The following is a 26,644-nucleotide window of genomic DNA, read 5'->3' on the forward strand; positions in this document are numbered from 1 at the left end:
TATTGATCTACTTTGACCGTTAACATCTGGACAATTGTGTTAGTAGTTGTTGACTATTTCAGTTGATACTATGAGATTGTAATTACCAATGATATTACAAGTGATAAAATCACTGACACACTTGAGGGAATGTTTTGTTGATATGGACTTTCATTACAAATTACTTCTGATAAAGGACCACAATTCAGATGAAAGTTATTCAAAGAATATTTGACAGATAACTGTATTAAGCACCGAGCAGTTACACCATTACATGCATCAGTAAACAGGGAGGTAGAACGTCCAAATAGATCGTTGATGAAAAGAATTAGAATTGCGCAAGCAGAATCTAAGGACTGGAAGAAAGAAGTCCTAAATTCTCTTTCTGCATATCGAATAACTCCACAAAGTACAACAGGAGAACCACATGCAGAACTGATGTTCTGCCGTAAACTGAGAATAAAACTACCACAAGTAGAAAACCTACAAGAAGACGTGTTTGACGAGGGAGTGCGTGATAAAGATGTGTATTCAAAATACAAAAACAAACTTAATATTGACGAGAAATGTGATTGTGATTTAGAGCCAGGAGATTAGTCGTTTTGAGGAAAACAGTCAATGATAAAAAGGATACTACGTATAGAACCGTATAAATTCGTACAGAAAACTGGAAGCAGTTGATAGATTGCCGGAGGGACCTTCCGTTGAGCGAAATAGTGAATTTGTTAAAAAATTTCATGAACTGAATAGTGCATCTGATATTCCAGAGACTCCTCGTGAACGGATCATTGTGCCTACTTATAATGGTGACAATTTTCCGTCTTCAGTTGCACTAGCTCCGAAATTTGGACCAGAATTGAGAAGTTCAACCCGTGTTAAGAAATAACCGCAATGTTTTGAGGACTTTGAAATGTGAAATGTATTTCTGTGTGAAAGAAGCTGTATATCTGAGATGAAAATAATGGAATAATCTGTAATAACTGTTTAAAACTTGAGGAGATTTCAAAGATTTTCTAGGAATATTTTGGACAGTAATCTTTTTATGTAATTGATTTATTTTGTGATTTGTAATGGTTTATTCAAGGAAAAGGGGGTATTGTTGTGTATTGATTACCTAAGGTAATTAACCCTATGAGTTCTGTGTAAGAGTCTGTATGTAAGAGTTATGGTTCCTAGTGTGTGTGCATAACGTGTGTGCATAACATGCTGTTCCGCCGAAACATGGCTGAAATATTGCCGACTCGGCGTTAAACAATAAACAATCAATCATAACATGCTGTTAATAAAGTTTTTAAAAGGATTAAATTCGTACATTCTTCACCGATGCGCATGAATAATGTCTGCAATCCAGTTTTCCATAACCTGAAACCTGCGAAATCCCAATTGTTCACCATAAAATCTGCAGGAGATCATGGATATCATATTTGTAACGTTCCGCTACTGGAGAACTTTGATGAGCCGCCTCCCCTCACCATACTTGCAGATTTTTTTAAATAAAAGTTTCTGAACTAATTATAAGTTTTGTTGTTGCTCTGGCTACTTTGAATATGTTTCCTCCGTCTGAACTTTCAGTGATGGACATGGGATTCTATTTAAGCTTTTCCTTATCTCCAGGATATTTACTGGCTCTGGTTTCAATACTTTGTCTCTGTACATATTTCCATACGGAAATATTAATTTCTCTCCCACAAATCTTGTCATTACCTTCTTCTTCTAATACTGATTACTAGTATCTCCTAAAGTTTCTTTCGTTTTTTTTTTTTCTATGGGTCTCTATGGCGTGACGTAAAATGGTAAATCAGGTCATTTGGTTGCGCGGAATGGTCAGACGCTTCACGATCTCTTTCGTTCAGTTCTCTTTACGCTTGGAGAATTTTTCCCTATCCATTAATTTTCCCATTCTACCAGTAATTATTCGAAATCTCCCTGGAGGTTTTGGTCTAGTTCCGTGAATATTTGCAAAAGTAGTTCCATTCCAAAATGCTGCTTTATGAGTTGTGGAATTTTCTTAAATAAATTTTTCCTCATTGTCTTCTGGAATTTTGTGAATAAGAATATTGTGATTCATTGTCTTTTACTCTTAATCTATAATTCAGATTGCTGATTTCTGACTGTTCTATCTTTAGTAATGAACACCCATTTTAACATAGTTATCGGTATCTTCTCTTAGTATCTTGTTCTCCTATTGAAGCAATTGGATATTGTTGATGTTCTCCTCCTGTTGTTGAGCAACGTGAGATATGCGAAAATCAATTCCATCTTCCTCCCATAGATCTTTCCTTATATTACTAATCACGGACCTTATCTGTGTTTACCCTTCAATTGCTTTAGAAGATTCCCTTAGTCTTATCTGTTCTTATATTTGACATAAAACATTTACATCCAGTATTAAAAACCTTACAAATTGAAGAAGTTCTCTCTTTTTTATGAACCATTGAAAAAAAATTGTTTTGATGTGCCATGTACCATATATAAATTTGTTATTAGTATTCCTTTTTTTTATTGAAAAAATAGTTTTAAAAAAAGATAACTCTTCCTGATGGATGTTTTCTTTTCTTACAAGCACATTAAACATTTTTATATTTCTAATATGATTTAAAAATGTAAGACACTAAATATTATCATTATATGCACCTCATATTTTTAAGTTTATGTTGTGAAAATATATTATTACTCCTCTGATTTTCCGTGTTTAATGTCTTCATATGGTCTGACTTAAAAACCATTTCTAAAAAAATAAGCAGCTCTTCGTACCTCATACTATTTTTATTTAAATCTAAAGCTATAGCTCTTGATGAAAATCAATGTTTAAAAAAAATGAGAACAAAGGGTCATAACACCTTAACATTCTGCTAAATAAAGGCAATTATTGTGGCAGAACAAAATGCATTTCGACATTATAGACATTTGCTTCCTGAATGAAAAAAAACCTCGTAAATTTTCATATCTTGTGATATTTCTTATATACTAATAAGATAACAATTCAACGAAATTTTATCCTCACGAAAATTTGTGCTTCTTCAGTATTCTAGTCATGATTATTTTCAATGACTTGCCGATTTAATTATTGGTAAAATCTTTATGAAACAGAAAACAATTTTACTAATTTCAAGTGTTTTATTCTATAAGCGTTTAAATCACACGAGTGTATGCCTCAGATTCTGCTAGGTTTGCTCCCTAGAGCAGTCCCACAGCGGTCCCAGAGCAGTCTCACAGAAGTCCTAGAGCAGTCCTCGGGATTGCCTTCTGGGACTGCTTGGGTGTCAAGTTGGGTCTGGTTGGTACTGTACATGCATGTACTCTGAAGTTGATAATAAAAAGATCCTGGAATTCCCAATTAACACAACCTGTGTAGTCTTTGGGAGCCAGATTTTCCAACAATCTGTTTGAATTCTGATGGGCACTCTTTGTTTTTCTTTATTAGCCGACCTGTGTTTATACTCTCATGAAGGAGAATTTATTCAAAAACTTCTTCATGAGAAAATGAAAACTGTAGCTGTGGCCTTCAGCTTAACATTTAGTTATATAGACGACGTTTATCAATAAACAATAGCCTCTGGCTTGTGCACCATGTGTCAAACCCTGACTACTATTTAGGCATAGTTCATACAAATCACAACCCTATTATATGACAAGATTACTTTAATTATTCCGTGGTCTACTTTCCTTATTTAATATGAAATCGCTAATTTTCATAGGGATTAATTTTTGCAGGGATATAATTTTCGTTGTTTTCGAGGTATTAGAAAGAACTTCTCCATCCACGAAATCAAATCACCAATAAACCTGTATTTTTCCCTCAAACCACGAAAATGTTATCCCATGAAAATGTGTGATTTCACAGTATATAGAAATATTCCAGCATCACCTGAATATTGTGTTTATGCCTCCCAACTGACTGGATACGTAAGAGCTAGCTGCAGAACTGAAGCTTAGCTCTCTGCTTGAGAAAATTCGGACAGATAAAGCAGAGTGCTACAGATCCAAGCGTTGTTAAAACCATCGATTTACACCGCCGCTTCTTTTTTCGCTCGCTTCTCTTTTTATTTCTTATATTTAATGCTTTCCCCCTCTTTAAGAATGGTATCCGATAATTAACCGTAATTTTATTCCTATTCTTGATACTTTATTTTACTTTCAATTGTCCCAAATAGCGCTGTGAAATATCGGTTTAAAATATTCCTATCCAGATGTCCATGTTGGGGGTCTTTCAAAGAACATACACTTGCCAAGAAAATGTAAATAAAAATTTAGGAGGTTCAAATATGATGCATATTGTCTATAAAGAAGACAATATGTATGTAAAAATAAGAAATGAGATACTAATAATTAAAACTCCGGCGTGTTATTTGAGGATGAACATGGACATTTAAATGCATTTTTAACTTATACTCCAAAACCATATACGGCCGTTTGGAAACGTTGAAAGATAAAGTATCAGAAACGGGAGTAATATATATGGTTAATTATCGATACCAATCTTAAAGCAGAGGAAAGCATAAAATACAAGAAATAATACACAAAGCGAGAGACAAAAAAGCGGCGGCGTAAATCGAAGGTTTTTACAACGCTTGGATCTGTAGCTCTCTGTTTTATCTGTCCGAATTCTCTCAAGCAGAGAGCTACCGCTCTGCAGCTTCGTAAGAGCATATTCTGAAAACGATCAATTTTTAAATCAAGGCCAGCTAATGATAAATAAGTCGATGTTACAAGGATTTCTACAACCCTGTTGTCAATGTAATGAATTTCGTTTTGTTTTTGTTGATTAATGTCCTTTTCGAGAATTTTTCACTCATGTGGAGACGCCACCACTTGCCGGTGGAGAGCTGCAAATTTTGACCTATGATCGGCACTCAGGGCCATTGAGCAGTGAGGGATCTTTTTCGTGCCAGCACCTAATGCGACACGGGACCTCGGTTTATACGGTCTCATCCGAAGGACCGGTATCCACGTCCCAAAGTGGGATTCGAACCCGCGATGTAAGGATCAACTCCTTACACCGCGAGTCTAGAGCAGACGCTCTACCACTGCGCCACGCGGGCGACTAATGAATTTTGTGCAGTATCAGAGGGGAACGGGATGGTTGCGTGTAGATTTAAGGGGAGGAGACGAAACATCTTATAGCATTTTTAGTGTTTATGAGTGTGCTCTGTAAACTATATTGAAATTGCCTTTGGACGCCCTCACTTCAGGAAAGTTGACCCCTCTCAAACTATTGAAAAAGTTCTCCATAGAATGTACTTTGATGTGATTTTTAAAGCTCAATTTTTTTATTACTGGATATTACTTCTTTTCATAGGAAAACTTCCTGAATCCACCCAGTAGAAGATGTAAATGAAGTTGCAGATTGAAAATGATATACGTTTCTTTTATTGTACACAGATTTTATTTTCAGTGATGCCTCAGAGACCACTTATTTCCTCTCTCTTTGTAACTAAGGAGAACCAGCAGTTGACGGTGAGTTGTTCATCCAGTGGGAGCCGCCCAGCAGCAACCCTATCCTGGAGGTTTAGAGGATCTTCATTACCAGCAACAACTACTTTTCCACCTATGTTAGATACTTTGACACACACCTACACTGTAAGCTCAACCCTAACTGTTACAGTGAACCGAGGAGATAATGGAAGAAACGTTACATGCATCGCTTCTAACATTGCGTTATCAGCTGGAACTCAGTCAAAGCAAGTTGTTTCCATCCACTGTAAGTAAACAATGTTATCATCTTTCAAACCCAGACAAGAGGCCCATGGGCCACACCGCCAACCTGAGTCATCAAATCCCCGTTGTTCTTTAGAACAGTTGCATGCCCAACCCTACTCCGTGGACCATGGTATGAACCAACTTGAATCTACATCCCTGAAGATGGCCCTAATTAAAATTGCTAATCAAGATTATACTGTTCTGTACATTTTTTTTACTCTACATTTACGTTTTGTCGGATCCAAGAACCAAACGGTTTGCCTAAGGCCCTCAGGCCGAAGGCAAACAATTTGTTTCGAGGGTTCGGCAAAATGCATGGTGCCCTCGAACCTATTCAATGAATGTTTTGTTATACCTTTTATTTTTTTTATTATAAATTATCTTGCGCTGGTTTCAATGTTTGTAGTGGAAATGAAAAATTTTGATGTAAATTACGTTTAGCCGAACTGCGGTTTTAACGTGGTCCATTATTTAAGTGTCTTACATCAAGGAATACATATAAGATATAGCTGATCCTGCCTAGCATGAGTTTAAAAAACGTCATAGCTGTTCAACATCTTATCGACAAATCTAAAATCTCACTAAGCCATCCCAAATCGATTTTTTGACCGCTCAGAGTGATAAAGAATTTTTTTTTAAACTATAACAAAAACTTTTTTTTTCTTTAACACCCGAATTCTACCGTTAATCCACGGCACATATACATGTACTTTCAGGTTCCTGATTTTTTATTTAATATTATTCAGGGCCTTTTTGTTTTTGAGATCATCTTTATATATATATATTAGATAGATTACATGATCAGTACGTACTGGTCCCTGCTTACAAAGCAGGTAACAACATTGTCTTTGTTTGTAAGGCTCATTATATTAAATGTATTTTAGAGGAACTTGGATTTAATTCTACAAGTGGTAATCCAACTTATACTCATAGTTCCCTTTCTAAGGAAGAAATTCTTCAAAATCATATGTCAGTTTTGAATATTTTTAATATTCCAAACAACCAAAATGAATTCGAATTACCATATCTATATTGGATTCCGAAACTTCATAAAAATCCTTACAAACAAAGATACATAGCGGGTTCCAGTAAATGTTCAACGAAGCCTCTATCTTTACTCCTCACTAAGATATTAACAATGGTGAAGGAGAAACTTCAAGAGTACTGTGCAACAATATATTCGAGAAGTGATGTAAATCAGATGTGGATACTTATTGGAACTTTTGGAAAATTTGAAATCACAAGATTTTACCAAAATCAACAGCTTAAAAACTTACGACTTTTCAACTTTATACACAACCATTCCCCACGATAAATTAAAGTCCAGGCTTTTTGATATCATTGACAGCTGCTTTTTCAATAAAAATGGAACTCGTAAATATACTTACCTTGTCATTGGTCATTTGCAAAATTATTTTGTTAAAAAACTTTCTGATTGTACACACAAGTACTCTGAAGTTGATATTAAAAAGATGCTTGAGTTTCTGATTGACAATATCTATGTGGTTTTTGGAGACCAGGTCTTCCAACAATCTATTGGAATTTCTATGGGTACCAATTGCACCCCGTTATTAGCAGACCTTTTTTTGTATTCATATGAAGCAGAATTTGTCCAAAATCTTGTACGTGAAAAGAAGAAAACACTTGCTGTGGCGTTCAACTCGACATTTAGTTATATCGACGACGTATTGTCAATTAACAGTGGCTATTTTCATTCTTATGTCGATACGATATATCCTGGTGAACTTGAGATAAAAGATGCCACAGAGTCTGACACATCTGTTTCATATTTGGATATTTTACTTGAAAAAGACGTTAATGGTAATCTAACAACCAAGCTTTATGATAAACGTGATGACTTTAACTTTTCAATCGTCAACTTCCCTTACTTATGCAGCAATATACCTTCATCACCTGCATACGGGGTATATATCTCTCAGTTGATTCGATACGCAAGAGCATGCTCTACCTATGTATAATTTCTAAAACGAGGTAAATTATTGACAAATAAGTTGATGAAACAAGAATATCAGCTGTCTCGTTTAAAGTCATCATTTCGTAAGTTCTATGGTCGATACAATGACCTTGTCAGCAAATACAATTTATCACTGAGTCAAATGCTGACTGACGTTTTTCATACAAATTGTTAGGCCATTATTTACACAATGAATTGTCAGCGGATTTTTCCGTTATTTCCCGATCATGACAAGGAGGACACGGCGGGTGTGACCGGTCGGCAGGGGATGCTCACTCCTCCATGGCACCTGATCCCACCTCTGATGTTTGGAGGTCCGTGTTTGCTCTGCTCCTATTTTGTATTGTATAATGAACTTTTGAGCTTGAATACTGTTCGTTATCTCCATATATTTCATATATATATATATATATATATATATATATATATATATATATATATATATATATAAAACTAATGTCCAAATAACTGTATCTCACTTCCATTCTCAATGACCGTGTAGTGTAGGGCAGCTCCGCGAGAATTCCATCGGCATCGAAAGCAAGTTTTATGACTTGCCTAGATAGCCGAGCGGTCTAGCGCGCTGTTCCTGTACTGCTAGGAGACAGATTCCGTAGGTCGAGAATTCAACCCCGGGCTGGGGCGGAAGTGGGTATCCTTGTAGAAGTGAATTTCTTTGTGCTTTCTATATATATATATATATATATATATATATATATATATATATATATATATATATATATATATATATATATATATATATATATATATTCTTGTATATACCTATGAAACTTTGATCCCCTAGTATACTCCCATCTTAACCTAGGGGTCATGGTTAACAAACATCTATCTAAACACCATAAGAATATTTGCATCGTTTTTACAAATTTGTTTTTAATTTACAAGAATTTAAAAAAAGGTCCTTTCCCTATTATTACCATGTAAAGTTTTGATCTTATATTTAGGCCCCATCTTACCCCTAAGGACCAAAATTTGAACCTACTGAAATATACTCTGTTTGAGGATATTTCTTTCATCAAAGAATCATTTTTGCAAGTTTACTTGAAATTGGCGCGTTATTCCTGGAGAATCTACATGAAAAATTTTCAGATAGCTAGACGGACAGACAATCAAACGGACAGACCGACGGTCGCTCGACAAAATTTGATCAGAAAGAGCTCACTTGAGGTTTCAGCTCAGAAGATCTTTAAACGAAATATGAAATCAAATAAGTGAATAATATAGATATATATAGGGTGTCCTTTGCAAGTCCGTAAGCGGAAGCGTAATAAGAACGTAATAATTTCCAAACACCTTAAAATATGCGAAAATATTATTTTTATTGAAATAATTTTTAATGATATTATCAAAATGCACTATTCATTAGATTTAAATGAATATCTAACAATACCTACTTATTCGTGAAGCTTTTTTTATCATTAAAAATTTTGCCACCAAAAATTCATTATTTAAAAATTTCACTCCTGTTGAACAAAAAAAATTCGTCTGACACTTGTAGTTTTATACGAAATATTAAGCAAATGAAATTTAGAAATAAAAAATACTTTAAAAAAGGGGGTGAGTTCTTTTTCAAAATTTTGGAAGATTTCAAATTTTTAACAAAATGCCTTTCGCTTCCATGGTGAAGGCAAGATATTTTGAAAAATTTTAATATGGTATGCATAATTACGTATACACCTCGTGAGTGTCATCACTGTTAGTTTCATTAAGATTGTTTAAGCCATCTTTAAGAAATACTGCTGACAAAAAAGGTGAAACAGTAAAAAATTATAATAAGGCAGATATATGTTGAAAATTATTTTGTCACTAAGATTCTACAAAAATAATGAAAATAAAATAAGCTACAGAGTTTCATCAAATGAATTTAATGCAAGTTTTATAAGAGCTTATTCATTATCATTATTATTAATATCTTCATAATTATTCATTATTATAACTTACTTATTCTGCATAACTTTTATCTTACCCCTTGTGAAATCTTTCAATTTACCTCTAACCGGTATTCAACTCTCAGGAAAAAACAATATTTTTCTTTTATTTTTTTCTTTGAAATAAATGAATTCAATATAAACCACATTTCAGGAACACGCTTTTTTTCTTATTTTTTAAATCACAAAAATCCTCTTTACGCATTATTTACTCACTTATTTCTGTACATTTCTCTCTTAGGAATATAATCCAAATTCTAATTTATCAGAAACTATTATTCCGTTTTCTAGTTGGCCCAGACAGAATCGGCTTTGATGGGACTACTGGACTGCAGGAGAACAGTGCAATGAATTTGAGATGTACAGCTGATGAATCAAACAATGCATCAATTATTTCATGGAGAAATAACTCGTCTCCTCTGTCTGTTAACACTGCAGTATCCACATCTGCTGGAATATACAATGGAGTAAGGACATCTCAAACTTATACAAAAGTATTGTCACGTCATGATCACCGTTCTGTCATCACCTGCACAGCTAGTAATGGTGACAATGTGGCAAATAATTCTACTACTCTTGATGTTAAGTGTAAGTGCCGAAGACTAAAAAAGTATTGATTTTTTTATATATATTTGAATAATTCTTATTTCTTTGATTGGCTGAGATCCAACACTGTAGAAAATGTAGAAAAATACTACGTTTTTTTTCAACTGCATTAAATTTTTCTACATTGGACTAAAACGATATTGGGAAATTCAGAAGTGAACATAAAGTTATTTCACTTGCACCTGACTTTCACTGAGGTGAACATATCATTCAGGCACATAGGATCTGGGATGAGGAGTGGTGTAGAGGGGGGAGGGGGTTGTAGTGGACCTGCCCCCTTCCGCAAATTTTTTTTTTCTGAACGTAAATTTTTACTTTTAATGAACTATAAAATGTTCATTAAAGAGCTTGTGCCCCTAGGTTTATGGACCTTAACACCCTAACACTTACCCATTTCCACTATCAAAATAAAATTTGTTATATTCTCCCTCACTTCGTTCGTCCGAATATAAATCAATGAAGTGCTAAATGAATAAAACACAACACATATTAAGTAGGAACGCTGCTCGCTAGTGCTTTTATTCAATTATATACTGTTAACACATAACCATAACACATTAACTAATACAACTGTATAGCCCAAATTCATTGCACTCCATTGCATCACTATCAGCCATACTAATTTCTAAATCCTAGCGAGCGAGCTTAGAGTGTCGTGCTACCGCATGGCCTTACTATTTATACCTATATAACCACGTGACTTTCAAAGAAACTTTTCGAACACACTACATAATACCATGCCGCACATAATTTTAAGAGAATTCTCATCATATTTGGGGAGTGGGTGGGTAGTTAAAGTTTTTTTTTCAATAAGTTGTGAATTTAATTTTTGTTATCCTGCGACTACCCCTTACATTGACCTAATAAAGGTAACCTAATAAACTAAAGCTTTATTCAGACAATACCCTAATAAAGCCTCGTGCATGTATTCCGACGTTCTAAATGCATTGTGACGTTATAAACATTGCAATGTTTACGCCGTGTCTTCTTAGTTTCAACTGTAGAGATATACCTAAATCGGTTGAAAATAGCTCGTTGTGGAGGTCTTATGTAAAATATATTGCAGGATAAACAAAATACATGGATACTGTCTTGAAATATATGCAATATTTGGGCTCGGGTCGAAAACGTGAAAGAGGGCTCGGCAAGCCTCGCCCTCTATCACGTTTTCTTACCCTCGCCCAAATATAGACAGTAGCCTTGTATTTTATATTCATAATGCCCTAACCCCTTTTTCTTAAAAATCGATCCTATTTACGTGCCTGACATATATTTTTTTTCTCTAAATTTAACAATTCCAAATACAATAAAACTCGGTTATAACGAAGTCAACTGGACCCGTGAAATAACTTCGCTATATCCGTAATTCGTTATATCCGTATAAGAAACTTGTTAGATTTATATAGCTGGGGATCAAAGAAAACTTCGCTATATCCGTGAATTCGCAATATCCGTGTTCGTACTAAACAAGTGTTACTGTAAATACAACGGTTTATGTTAATTTTATCCCAGTTTCTCTGACTGCATTTGGCTAGGACTTCAGGAAATTAATGTAAAAAGTAGTAAAAAGTAAGATGGCATGGATTTCTAAATGAGTTTGCATCATTTAATCATAGTGAATTATATAATGAAACAATTATTCCTGTTTTTCTCAGTCAATAAGATGACTTAGCCAACCTTCGAAGTACAACATTGTACTCCTCAGGTGCCTAACTCATCGTATTGATCTCAAAAACAGCAATTATAATTGTATAATGTTTTGTACACCTTTATAATGTTGTCAAGTATTTCAGAATGTTAATTGTAAACACTTGTCTTTCATTATACATATTTCTTTATATATTTTAGACTCCCCTCGGGTTAGTCTATCACCATCCAATTTAATGGTTGTTGTAGGACAAAGAGATGTAATACTACAGTGTACCTTGCTAGAAGCAAATCCACAGCAGGTATCTTATACGTGGAACCCAGCCACATCTACATCTAATGTCCTTAAGATAACTGAAATTACGAAAGTACACGAGGGGCAGTACGAGTGTGAAGCAGAAAACACTGTTGGTAGATCTCCAATAGCCAGGACTCAAATAACTGTTCAATGTAAGTATTTATATACTGGGCAAATCTATTAAAACAAACACTATATAAATCAATTACAATGTTAACCAATAAATATCGTATCATCAATGGAAAACATAATCGAGCAATTGTAAGAGAAGATACTAAAGATGGACACTTGTTGTTCCACCATAAAATTTCGCATTAATGGACAAGCAAACATCCACTACCTGTAATAATGATGACAGTTAAAAATTCAAGAAGTATTAACAGTATATGTAGCATCAAAGAGAATGTGATAATTATATTTTATATAGGCCGATGTATATCAACATGATTAATAAGATCAGGAAAAAGTTGAAGAAAATGAACAGTGATCTATCTAAAAAAAAAAAAACATTAACAATACAAATATTTGAAGAGGGCATACAATACTCTCATTTAGATCTTTCCGCTTCACTTGTACAAAAACTCTACTTTCTCCACATTTTCTCTCCCTGCATTACTGACTGTTCATCATTTTTCCATTTCCTATGAACTAGTCGGCCAAATTTAATCTTGCCTTACAGAATAGAAATGGAGAAGAACATAAAAGAGCTATTTAAAGAATATAATTCCAATCTCATAAGCATATTCAACAATCAAGCCTTCTGAATGATTTATAAGCCACAGGCACAAATTTTAACACTTCGATAAAGAAACGAAAGCTGGAACTACATTTTTGACCCATATCTAATGTAAACAATATGGCCGACAATATGTTGTCGTAACTTGTTGGGGAAAACTGATTGTTGATAAAAAAAAAGAGGAATTTTTAAAGTTTTTTTTGATTAAAAACATTTTAAATTCAACAGTTTTAACTTTCCTGATCATGAGAAACTTAAATTAAATTTAATATATCTGTAAATATAACGTCTGCTTGGATTACCTATCAAGGGGGGCTAGGCTTTGGCAGTAGAATCTAAAGCTATAAAATCTTCAGATGGTGAAGAAACCTTTGAAAGGCTTTTGGTAGATTTTCAATAGTTTATACCACCGGAAATAATTGATGAATCGGAGGTTTTAACACTTCTGGAGGTCCTAAAAGAAGATTTTGAGGGTTTTGATGGCATGCTCCTGGAGGCATTACAACAGCAAAACCAGACAGAAGAGCACTTTGAATCAAATGTCACAATGGCAGAACCAGAACCCATTCAAAATCCTGTTTCACCTAAGGAGACTCTGAAAGAAGAAAAATCTGGATTCAAATGCCTTTCAGAAAACGATTTACAAGAAATAGAGAGAAACCAGTACTCAGAAGCCACCAAAAGGAACACAAAATGGGGAGTTTGTGTCTTTAATGGTAATGCTTACTTTGATACTTCTATAAAATCACTATAAAGTTCATTCAGCAGCAATATCACATATCTACCCACAGCAATGGTCAGTTTTGACATTTTGAATAACAATCAAAACATGATCATGCCAGAAATAGGTATAGAATGAATCATTAACCTGTATAGTTATTTTGAAAATAAAACAAAACTAGTAAAAACAAAAAACAGTACAAACGTGTTAATTTAAAATATGTGAAAATATAAAATAAATATCAAAATGTAGTTGTATTATTGTAAACAAACATGCATGAATTACAAAATATCAAAAATACTTATGTTGTGTATTGTAAATAAAAGTATCAGTGTATCAAAATAATCTAAAAATTATAATTTTCCAGCTTGGTGTCTGGAGCTACTAAATGAAACACATGATCTAGAGGTTGTTGATGCAAGCACCCTAAATGAAAAATCTCATAAATCGATCGAAAACAACTAAAGAGGAAAAGACACAAGAATATCACAGAAATTCAATGAAAAAAGTGCGAGCTGCAATAAATAGATACTTCAAAGACATAGGAAGAGAAATTGACATAGTAAGAGACAAGGAGTTCAAAACTGCTAATGCGATGCTTAGTTCAAAACTCAAATTTAACTTGCGTCAAGGCCTGTCAAGATCAACCAAGCATCATTTCATTATACCAAACGAGGATCTTGCAAAAATCAACCAGTATATCTTTAATGATAACCTTGTCTCCCTCAGATTTTGCATCAGGTATTTACTGGCAATCCATTTTGTAAGCAGACGCTGCGAGTTTCATCACCAACTAACTATGAAATCCCTGAAGTTTGCGAACGATGAAAATGAGTTAGAGTATGTAACGATAAACCATGAAACGCAACAGAAGAAATACCAGGGTGGGCTAGGTGACAAGTGCGAGGAGGCCTAGGACAAGAGAATGTACGCCACAGGAACATCAGCATGTCCGGTATAATCCCTCAAAAAGTTTATCCAAAAAACTGATCATGACCCAGCAGCTGTGTCACTCATTAATGAATGTGCACGAGATGCTTTACGTTGAGAATCACCTGAATCCTTTTCAGTATGGTATATAGTCACCCTAGTTAAGCTCAAGAAATTCACCACATTCATGCAAAATATCTGCAAGGACGCTGCGACCACTAGATTCACTGCACATTCTCTCCGTTCGACTTCGATCACAGCAATGAGCGACGCAGGTACGTTAAGGCTTCCCAGAGAATATCGCAGTGTACTCTGTGCCGTCACTTCTCTGAACTTCAAATGTATGACGTCATCATTGAAAATGACGTCAAGTCACCGCAAACTTGAGCTGTAATGATGGGGAGAGTGTCATAAACTTTACACCTTATTTCAGTCTGCATATAAAGTGTCAGAAAGGTTATGAAAAATAAACGTTTTAATCTTTCTGAAAAATCTAATATATCCGAATATTTTAGATAACATTGCTTTATTACTCTTGTTGAAAAGTCAGCGTGTTTAAAATATAAACGAAAAATATACGTTTGACATTTACCCTTTTTTATACCCTTGGATAGAAGTAGAATTTATAATATGTGTATAAAAGAGCCTGGCGCAGGTGATTTATGAGGATTTATTTGAGATCTTTTGTGGAAATCTGTAAGAGGAGTTTCCCCTCTAACTGAATCTTGCTTGGGAAAAATGTGTGATGGCTTTGTTTTAATACAGATGACGATATTGAGTGGAAAATACCCTCAAATTTGTCGGTAAGTTGAATTTAACTCTGTTCTTAAAAATGTTGCAAGTGAAGAAAAAACCCAAACATGCGAGTCTGATACCGTCCACTCAAACACAGTCAATCAACAATCAAAGTCTCCAAATAAGCACGCATCTATGTTAAGGCTTCCCGAAGCTTTAAATTGCGCTCAAAACATATTTCATTTCGAGGTCGGTTTTGGTTTTAATTTTTAAGTATTGTACTTTAGTACCTCCAATTTATTTAGAGGGTTCCCTCGGCTATATATTACCATAATTGCTACGATACCACATGGTCGGCCGCGTGGCGCAGTGGTTAGAGCGTCTGCTCTAGAGTCGCCAAGTATGGAGTTGATCCTTACGTCGCGGGTTCGAATCCCACTGTGGGACGTGGAGACCGGTCCTTCGGATGAGACCGTATAAACCAAGGTCACGTGTCGCAGTATTTGCTGGCACGAAAAAGATCCATTACTGCTTAATGGCCTTAAGTGCCGAGAATAGGACAAAATTTGCAGCTCTCCACCGGCAAGTGGTTGCGTCTCCATATGAGTGAAAAATTCTCGAGAGGGACGTTAAACAACATACAAACAAACAAACAAACAACGATATCACATGACTTTGTTGATCACGTGACGGTCATTTATAATTTTTTGAAGTGTTTCCATAAATCGCTTCGGCGCAGCTGATTAACACAATAATTAACATTTTGTTATATAAATAAACTCATCGTATCCTTGTGTACCCGAAATGTGCTTGGGGAAAGTCATAGTTATGGCATGAGAAACGTTGCAATATTCGATCTTTTCCATTTGTATAGTATAATTTTCCGTTTGCATTGTAAAATTTTTATTTGTGTTCTATAATTTTCTATTTGTATTGTATAATTTTTCATTTGTATTGTATAATTTTTATTTGTATTCTATAATTTTCTATTTATTGTATAGTTTTCATTTGTATTGTATAATTTTTATTTGTATTCTATATTTTCCATTTGCATCGTATAATTTCTTATTTGTATTGTAAAATTTCTTTATTTGTATGCGATTTTTCATTTGTTTTGTATCCGCGGATTGTTTATTTGTTTCGTTATGAAGGATTTCATTGGTCAAGTTTCAGCCTTTATCGGGTTGAAGATGTTTCGGGTGCTCAAAGCAAACTGGGCTCATATGTATTTGCTTGTTTGCTTGCTTGATTATTGTTTAACGCGGAGTCGGCAATATTTCAGCTATTTTTCGGCGGCATATGTATTTGCGTGCATGTTAGACGGTCATTAGATTCCAAAAAGGGAGCGCTGGCAGATGGCAAATAAATAATCTGTCCTTAGAAATGTTGACTGAGAAAAAAATAAATTGACCTTGAGTGGTGGTACCTCCCCCCCCCCCCCCCCCCACACACACACACACACACACACAAATGAGTTTTCGGGTTTGGGCAGATTTTCTTCTTTTCCCTTTTCTCCTTGTCTCTGGTCATATTGGAAATAAATATTCTCTCCTGCGAGAGAATGAAAAAAAAATCGGATTCGAACCCCCCCCCCCCCAATCAAATGCTAGCATGCACACAAATAGAGGAGCCGAGTTTGTGTTTGTAGAGAGTGCGCGATCGGAATTGTCGGAAGGGTACCAGACTAAGTTTGTGTGGGCACCTGAGACCTTTATACAGACTAATGACTAATGACATCCTTCGTAACGAAATAAATAAACAATCCTCGGATACAATACAAATGAAAAATTATCGCATACAAATAAGAAATTATATAATGCAAAAAAGAAATTATACGATGCAAATGGAAAATATAGAATACAAATAAACATTATACAATCCAAATGGAAAGTTATAGATTCCAAGTGGAAAATTAAAGAAAACAAATAAAAATTATACAATGCAAATGGAAAATTATACAATACAAATGAAAAATTATACAATACAAATAAAAATTATACAATACAAATGGAAAGTTATACAATACAAATGGAAAAGATTGAATATTGCAACGTTTGACATGCCATACATATCATTACTTGGGTACAAAATATTTCGTGAGAAATACAACTTACCTACAAATTTGAGGGTATTTTCCAAACAATATCGTAATCTGGATTAAAACAAAGCCATTACATATTTTTCCAAAGCAAGATTCAGTTAGAGAACCTCTTCTTACAAATTCCCACAAAAAATCTCAGATTAATCCTCATTAATCACCTGCGCCAGACTCTTTTATACACACAAAATAAATTCTTCCTTCAAACATGGGTATAACACAGAGGACATTTCAAAAGTATATTTTTCGTAAGCATTTTGAACATGCTAAATTTTAATCAAGGGTAAGTAAGCGATGTATTTTTAAAACATTCGGACATACAAGACTTAAAATAACTTTTAGCTATCTAGCATGTTACATGCAGTTTCAAATAAGGTGTAAGGTTCATGACACTCCCCCCCCCCCCCCCCCCCCCCCCCGGTCATAAAACCTCAAGTTGGCAGTGACTTGACGTCATTTTCCATTATGATCATATTTTTGTAGTTCAGAGAAGTGAAGGCACAGAGTGCACTGTCATATTCTATGGGAAGCCTTAACCTACCTGCGCAGGGAATCCATGAATTTGTCAAATTTGGAACAAGCTCTGTCTTTAAAGATTGCCACTTTAACTTTAACTAGCGTTGTAAACAATGCCATACGTCATAGTATAAAACTTTGATCAAACGCAAAAAAACCCCTCCTATTTTAGTGAATTACTTGTTTATTGCATAAATTATACAGTTAATGTTAAATATATTTTTGTTATACAACTTGATTATTAAATTTTGTTAACGTTCCAGCACTTAGGAATTAATTTTTCATATGATGTATTCCTACTAGTTTGGCAAATTCAAGTTTAAAAAAAGAAAGAGACCTCGCATAGGGTATAAATTTTTTTTTTTAAATCTAAACACAAATTGGAATTATAAGAATTAAACGTTGTTTTTGAAAATTTATCGATGTGTAAACTCTTGACATTTTACTCACAAATTTAACATAAAATGCCTCTCACTTTTATTTAGTTTGTGAGTAAAATGTCAAGAGTTTACACATCGCTAAAATTTTCAAAAACAATCCATTAATAACATAAAACGTTGCGAATGCAACACCAATTTAAAATGAATTAATGGTTGATTGTTAAATATAATCGCCAATTAATTACAGAATTAAATCACAGGGCATTGCGTTTGCGGCAAAGGCAAACTCTGAGAAAAAGAAGTTAATCCGTATATAAGTATCCACTGTTACGTAAAGGAGAAAGGCCTCAAACTGTCCATTCTGTGAGAGAAAGAACTAATCGAGGGCCGTAATCCCAAGATTAGTTCTTTCTCTCACAGAATGGACAGTTCGAGGCCTTTCTCCTACTTAAAACATGATTTCCTTTGTTCTCAAAATTAAATAAAAAATGTACAAAACTGGTATCAGATATGACAGGTAGCATACATACCATGACAAGTTCATTGTTTACGGAATGGACAGTCACAGGTAAGCTAGGGATGCAGAGCAATTTTTTGAATAGTCATTGTGTTTCCAGATGCAAATAACAAAAGGTCTTTGTACTAAGAATGGACAGTTACAGGTGGATTTTGTGGGATACTATTATTTATACAAGTATGCGATGCTTCAAAATCAGTTTACAGTTTGCGTTGTAAAGGCATACATGTTTTCCTGTGATGGGAAGAGTATATGACAGAATGAACATCTAATAACCAAAATATGCACAAAATTAGTGATATTTGGATCTGGAAACAGAAAAGTAAGAGTAAAAGAAATATTAGAAAGCTTTTGACCCAAAAATGAACTTCGACGACAGATACAGATGATCAAATTCGAATCAAACCTGGAAATGTTTTATTTGAATTCTACGTTTCAGGATATATTAACTGCAGCAGTGTAATGGTGAGATGCAAATTGTGTTCTGAGTGTTGGATTAGCCATGAGCCAATCTTCGACCTGAAAATGTTTTTCAAATCCAATCTGGAAATGTTTCATTTTTATTTATTTTCTACCGAAATATTAACTGCAGCAGTGTAGTGTTCATGGTGCAAACTGTTTTCTGGGTGGAGGATTTAATATTAAATGTACTTCTATCTAAAATTCTACTCGAGGGATTGATTTTTCCGAAATTTTAAGCAAATGTGAAATCGTGCCATTTGAATTCAAGTTTTGTGAAAATTAAGTTTTAAGCATTGAAATAATGTGCATTATTCGTGGATTTAAAAGAGTAAAATCGAGTGGATGCTGTGTGGATTAACTTAGATCTCCGCGTTCTTTTTGTTATTTACATGTAAATTAAAGAGTATTCATTGTATTTGTTTTTGTTTTCATCTTGAACATATTCCAAGGTTTACCTGTAACTCTCCATTCTGTTTGTTTTAACTGTCCATTCTTTTTGAAAAAAAAAAAACTGTCCATTCTTAAAAGAATGGACAGTTTTCCAAAAAGAATGGACACTTACAGGTAACTTAATGGATTGTTTGAGGAGTTAGCTCAACATTAAGCTATAGAATGGACTACACAAACAAAAGATTTACGTCAAAATCATGTTTTAATTAATGATAATGATAGGACTCATCCCCCCCCCCCTCCAATATCTAAATTGGGCTCATTGGATTTTTTGTAATGTATGTTGTATACGATGGGAAAAATCTGAGGCGAAAATCCAAAGCAATCTTTCCATGCAGATAATCCTCGAATATTGTAAAATCACATATTTTCGTGTGGTTAAAGAGCTGGGTTCACTTTATGCATAAAATGGCCCTGTAGATAAACCAATTTACTGACTTACACCCTATGTCCCATTTTCAACATAAATTAAAGTCCAGATTTCTGACATCGTTGACAGCTGCTTTTTCAATAAAAAAAGCACTCGTAGATTTGCTTACCTTGTCATTGGTCATTTGCAAAATTACTTTGTCAAAAAACAATCTGATTGTACACACAAGTACTCTGAAGATGACATTAAAAAGATGCTCAAGTTTTTGATTGACAATATCTATGTGATTTTTGAAGATCAAGACTTCCAACAATCTATTGGAATTCCCATGGGTACAGATTGCGCCCCGTTATTAGCAGTCCTATTTTTTCATATGAAGCAGAATTTGTTCAAAATCTTTTACGAGAAAAGAAGAAAACACTTGCTGTGGCCTTCAACTCGACATTTAGATATATCGACGACATATTGTCAATTAACAATGGTTATTTTCATTCTTATGTCGACACGATATTTCCCGCTGTGCTTGAGATAAAAGATACCACAGATTCTGACACATCTGTTTCATATTTGGTTATTTTATTAGAAAAAGACGTTAATGGTAATCTAACAACAAAGCTTTATGATAAACGTGATGACTTTAACTTTTCAATCGTCAACTTCCCTTACCTATGCAGCAATATACCCTTATCACCTGCATACGGAGTTTATATCTCTCAGTTGATTCAATTAGCCAGAGCATGTTCTACGTAAGAACAATTTCTAAAACGCGGTAAGTTATTGACTAAGAAGTTGATGAAACAAGAATATCAGCAGTCTCGTTTAAAGTCATCATTTCGTAAGTTCTATGGCCGATACAGTGACCTAGTCAGCAATACAATCTATCATTAAGTCAAATGCTGACTGACTTTTTTCATACTAATTGTTAGGCCATTATTTACACACTAAATTGTCGACGGATTTTTTAATTATTTCCCGATAATGACAAGGAGCACACAGCGGGTGTGACCGGTCGGCAGGGGGTGCTCACTCCTCCATGACACCTAATCCCACCTCTGATATCTTAGAGGTCCGTGTTTGCACTGCTCCTATTTTGTTATGTTTAATGGACTTTTGAGCTCGAATACTGGTTGTTATCTCCCCATATTTCATCAATATAAAGTAGAGTCTAAGTGCTTTCATTTCCTATAAAATAGTTTCCTCTAAGAGTCCATATAGTGGGAATCGGGCTGTGTGAAATTTCCATGTTCTTGAATTTTGCAGAAAAAAAGTGTATTTGAGTAGCTTCAGCTAAGAATTGGAATACGAGCATACCCCTTGATCCAAAAAGTAAAATATGTTTTATAATCTTCAGAAGCGCACAGGCACGAAAAGCCATCTTAAGCATTCGCTTAATGGTAGTTTAATGGTGGCTTATAGGAGTTAATTCTTTTAAGCCACCATTAAACCACCATTAAGCTGTAGCTTCTAGGTGCTTAATGTCCAAACTTCATTAAGCTACCATAAAGCCACTTTTAAGCCGCAGCTTAACGGTGGCTTAATGTCCAAACCTAATTAAACCACCTTAACACATCCTTTATCAAGTCTTTAAACTAACTTGCTAAGTTTAAAGTTGTTTCAATATCATTTACGCAAAATCTTATTCAATTCATAATTTTGTCTCGCTATTTCTAACATTCATCTTTGTCAATGCGTATAAACTTGGCACTGGAAACAACTTCGGCAAATGCCTTAAAATTTTTGCTACCAAAATCAGTTTGTTTAAAACTTGTTTTAAAATTATTTTTATCCATAAAAACATAACAATTATAGAATATATTAATTTTTAAAAATCACGCTGTATTTTTCTTTCGTAATTGGAGAGCCACGTTCCGCTGCCGAATTTATGGGAAATATTGTATTATAAAGTATTTTTTCTGGAAAAAAAATATTATCTGTAAGTCTCTTAATTTTTGAATTCTATCATGAATATTTTGAATTAATCTGTGGTTAAATGCCATTATTTTTCCCCCTTTTAAAATAATGCATCTAGTAAGAATTTATCAAAATATACTCGATCTTCAATGATTGTTATTTCAAAATCGATTTTCAGAAGAACAGTCGATCAGATTGAACATGACATCTGACCAGATGTATACACATTGGGAATCGGGATAAAATTAACAGTGTACAGTATATCGACTGGTTAGACAATAGACCTTGATTAGGTGTCCCCACCAGTTCCCGGTCAGCTATCAGGAAACTATACACGGGAACGTACAGTGACAGATTTTGATGATCAATTATTTTTACAAAACTTAAAATTAAATGCAAGCATATAACAAATTAAAATTATATTCTATGCAAAAAGACAATTATTTTGATACCCATTGGGAAATAAACAGAATTAAAACTGAAGATGATATGTTAAAAGAAATATTTTATAAACGTAAGGTTACGCAAAGATTTCAATATCTAGATAAACAAACCGTTAATATCCACAGCATACATGTATTCAAAAGAACTTTAATTTGTTTTTCTATCGTTCCAGTCCAGACAAATTTTGTTAAAAATAAAGGTTTTATATTTCAATCAAATTTCAACAGACCCGATAGTGTAGTGGTTAAGCGTTCGCCCCATAAACCAAAGGCTGTGGAATCGAACCCCGACTGGACGTTTTTAAGTCACCATTATGCACCATTAAGCTATCTTTTTAAAGACAACCATTAAGCCATCATGAAGGACCTATAAGCCACCATTAAGGAAGCTCTAAACACTGCACACTAAAGAGTTCTACTTATAGGGTAGTTTTATGCAGTTAGAGTGATCTGCCCTCAGAGGTAAGATAGAAAAATTAGTTATTTACAGTTAATAACACAATTTGTAATAGATTAAAATATTCTTAGCATTATATCAGACCAAGAATAAGTAATTGAATGCATTATTTCCATTAATTTTCCCAATGTAAGTAAACAACAGTGATTTCTGCTCACGAATAGTCCATTGTCTTTGAACATTTTTCCTGCAGAAATAAGGCAGTTACGTTATGTTGGAAATGACCTAAATGGATTCAAAATGCACACCTTTATATGATATATTTTTCTCCCTGTCCAAAAAGCACTTTTTGTCAGTGTTCAGAGCCTCCTTAAGCCAAGTTTAAAGGAAGTGTTTCATCTTGTGAGAAGTTCTTTCAATATGCAATTTTGGACCAGAGTTTCTGCTGTATACAAAATATTGAAAAACATCCTCATTTTTTGGCCCCTTTAGAAGAAATATTCAGGATATGGGAAAAATGACGCAATTTGCGACGTCATAATGCATTGACTATAGAGTGAGTAAATTTCGTCATTTTAATAGATATGCAGTCACCAATGGTTGAAGTGATATCTTATGCACTGTCAACTTAAACTAAGTAGTTTTGACTTTTTAGAAATACACAGCGCCAAAAAATGTCCTAAGTGAACCCTGCTCTTTTCGTGCTTTAAGCAACGTCAACTAGCATTTTAAGTCAAAATGACCTAATAAAGGACTAGTTCTCGTTCAATGTACAGTGTAGGGAACTTCTTTTGTTACATGGCTGCTGATGTTTTAAAATCCATTTTTGCAGTTTTGATTGATTGATTGAATATTGTTTTACGTCCCATTCGAGAATATTTCACTCATAAAGAGACGTCACCATATACCGGTGAAGGGCTTCAAAGTTTGACCTTTACTCGGCACTCAGGGCCATTGAGCAGTGAGGATTCTTTATCACGCCAACGTCTGCCGTGACACGGGGCCTCGGTTTTTAATGTCTCACCCGAAGGACCCGCAACTTTCACTCCAAAGTGCCGAGCGCTTGGCGAAGGAACAGTTGCTACCCATTTTTTATCGACTTAGGTCAGTCGCGGCCGAGATTCGAACTCACAACCTCCCGATCACGGAGCGAGCGCTCTACCGACTGAGCTACCGTGAACGGTTTTGCAGTTTTGAATGCTTTCCCTACTTGCTGATTTGATGCCAGTAAATACTAGGCAAGTTATCCTTGCCCCGATGCAGCTATATAAGGCTTTCTCAAACCTGCATGAAAGTCAAAGATTCCGGAAGTAACATCATGTTTTTTTTTAAATGCAGATGCTAATGCTGGTTGGATGCTGATGCCTAAGTAGATTTCTTATTTTACGCGAGCACTTAATATCGCGAAACTGCCAAAGGGCGTCAAATGGCGAAAACAATAATTCGCGAATTATCCAGAGATTTTACATTCATTAGAGCACTATAAAAATAAAAGCGAGTAATTTTATTTTGCGAGTGGTGCTTCTCGCGTAATTACGCGATAATTTATTCCTCGCGTATATTTAGAAATCTACAGAATTTAGTTTAGTCTGATTTATATACCAGATTTGGTTCCCCTGGACTGTAAAACACATTTTTCCAAAAACAATATCTCCTGCCTACGCAGCACAGTTAAAGCTAAAAAAAGGAGGTGGGGCCTAATATATACGGGATGTTTTAACTATGACATCACACAAAAATACTAGTGCTTCAAATCACCACACAATGAAATGATTTGCTATTTTAAACTATTAGATAGCTATAAACTACACCAAAACGTACATTTCATGCAGTTTTGTCTTTTGGTAAATCCCACACAGCAAGATATAAAGAATTCAGTGATCGCAATGCACTTATCGATGTACCGTCATATTGTAAAATTTGACGCAGTTTGTATGCACTGAGAGGCGGATCAAGTGATATTTTATACAATGAACAATGTACTTTGTAGTCAAATGAAATATTATTTTCAGATAATTAAGAGGCCATTAACTTGGAAGCGATGTCTATTTTATGATCGTATTCATATACATTCCGCACATTCCCTTGACAAGTGATACTGCCGTATATTTGTATGCAGATTCATTGGAGGGTAACAGAAGGGTTTTAACATTCGATATATTGCAAGGGCATACCCTCAGTAGATCATGAATGATTTTACACACAAACTCAAGAAGTATAAAGATATTTGAAAAGTGCTGCGAACCTGATGAAATCTTGCAAATGAATTAGATATTTCTAAATTGAATGTAGTTGACACATATGAAGAAACTGTGTGCAATTTATTTATGAGATTGCTTCCACGTCATTTATTTCTCATTAATATTCATTAGATACTGAATAAACTCGAAATTTCATTTCTTTAAATTTTTATGTTAAAACCTGCAAGCCTGTTTCGTTTTTTTTTTCTTCAAGGCTCCGTCATAGTTATATGGGTAGAAATTTGTGTGAATAACAGCTGACGACTCAGAACACCTTTTTCCCGATATAAAGTAGGTCACACTGATGCAAAAAATTGCCGTTTTCAAATTAAAAAAGCAGTCGTAACTCCTCATGGAATGGTGAAACATATGTATTTTATAAAAATAGGCTCTCTCCTGCACCTCTTAATCGGCGGAAGAACTCTGTCAACTTGTAATAAATACTTACATTTCCTCATAAAAAAATATAAAAACAGCAATCTGTGCTCTTTCCTTCAATAAAACAATACACTCTTGCTTCGAATTTTCAAATCAAAAAGGCGGTCGCAACTTTCACTTTGGTATCAACAATCTTGTCATTTCCGATAGAAGATATTAAGAAGAATCAAACCATCGGCGGAAGAACTTTATCCGAAATAGTTAGGATATAAAAATTCGCGATTTTTTGTATTTTCTCTATATAAACCTTTATGCAAATCAGCAGAATGAACACCATTTCTCCATATGATGCAAAATATTCAACATGCGGTTTACAAATGTAATTTTACCAATTAGATACTAAAATCTATAAAGGTCCGCAGCCCTTTTCAGAAAGAAAGGATAGTGTTAAAAATAATTATAAATTAAACTTCGATTTTTAACTTGGTTATGTCCTTGCAATATTGGAATTAATAGATGACCTTAATACTGCAAGTATATTTGCTAAAATCACGTGACTATCAATTCACGTGACAAGTCTAAGCAAAAACTTTAATTGTCCTTTACATGTAGTTTTAAACCACATTACATTTGTCCGATATCACTGAAGTTCTAAAAAGAATCGCCCATCCTTGTAAAGAATGTACTTTTTATCTAAAAAAAAAAAAAAAAAAAAAAAAAAAAAAAAAAAAAAAATTCACCGATAATTCCATTTGGCACTGCATAAGTTGTGTATCACAAATTCTATTTTGCAGGGAGCTTTATGAATTGTTCTTGCTATATCAGAAAATCAGTCCAGTTCAGGAGAAGTACTTATTGTACTTATAAAGAGTAAGAGCCACTTAGGGCCTTTTTTGGCCCTGAGAATTTCTGAAAAATCGAAACTGCTCAGTTTTGGTTGAAAATATAGTATTTATAGCTTGGACCCTTGGTGACCGTGTATCTATTGAATATGACGTAATTTTCTCTCTAGTCAATGCATTATGACGTCATAAAATGCGCCATTTTTCCCATATCCTGTAAATTCCCTAAAAAATGGCAAAAAATTGAGGTTTTTTTTTTTTTTTAAATTTCATATAGAGCACAAAATATGCAATTATATAATGAAAGATCTGTATTTGAAGATCACAAAACATATTTTAATTTTTGGATCGTGGGCTGTGCTCA

The 26,644-nt window shown here is 34.3% G+C and overlaps 1 protein-coding gene across 1 annotated transcript in view; it reads left to right on the forward strand.

Moving 5' to 3' along the window:
* LOC133193090 (B-cell receptor CD22-like) overlaps positions 1–26,644 on the forward strand; it is a 239,232-nt gene that overhangs the window by 73,186 nt on the left and 139,402 nt on the right. Inside the window, exons 3-5 of the mRNA XM_061329064.1 lie at positions 5,375–5,680; positions 9,895–10,191; positions 12,058–12,306. Coding sequence (XP_061185048.1) covers positions 5,375–5,680; positions 9,895–10,191; positions 12,058–12,306 — 852 coding nt within the window. The remainder of the gene's footprint in view (positions 1–5,374; positions 5,681–9,894; positions 10,192–12,057; positions 12,307–26,644) is intronic.

This window comes from Saccostrea echinata, unplaced genomic scaffold (assembly GCF_033153115.1).
Source record: "Saccostrea echinata isolate AGI-Se365-2 ecotype Australia unplaced genomic scaffold, CSIRO_AGI_Sech_v1 ptg000027l, whole genome shotgun sequence".
Taxonomy (NCBI): Eukaryota; Metazoa; Mollusca; class Bivalvia; order Ostreida; family Ostreidae; genus Saccostrea; species Saccostrea echinata.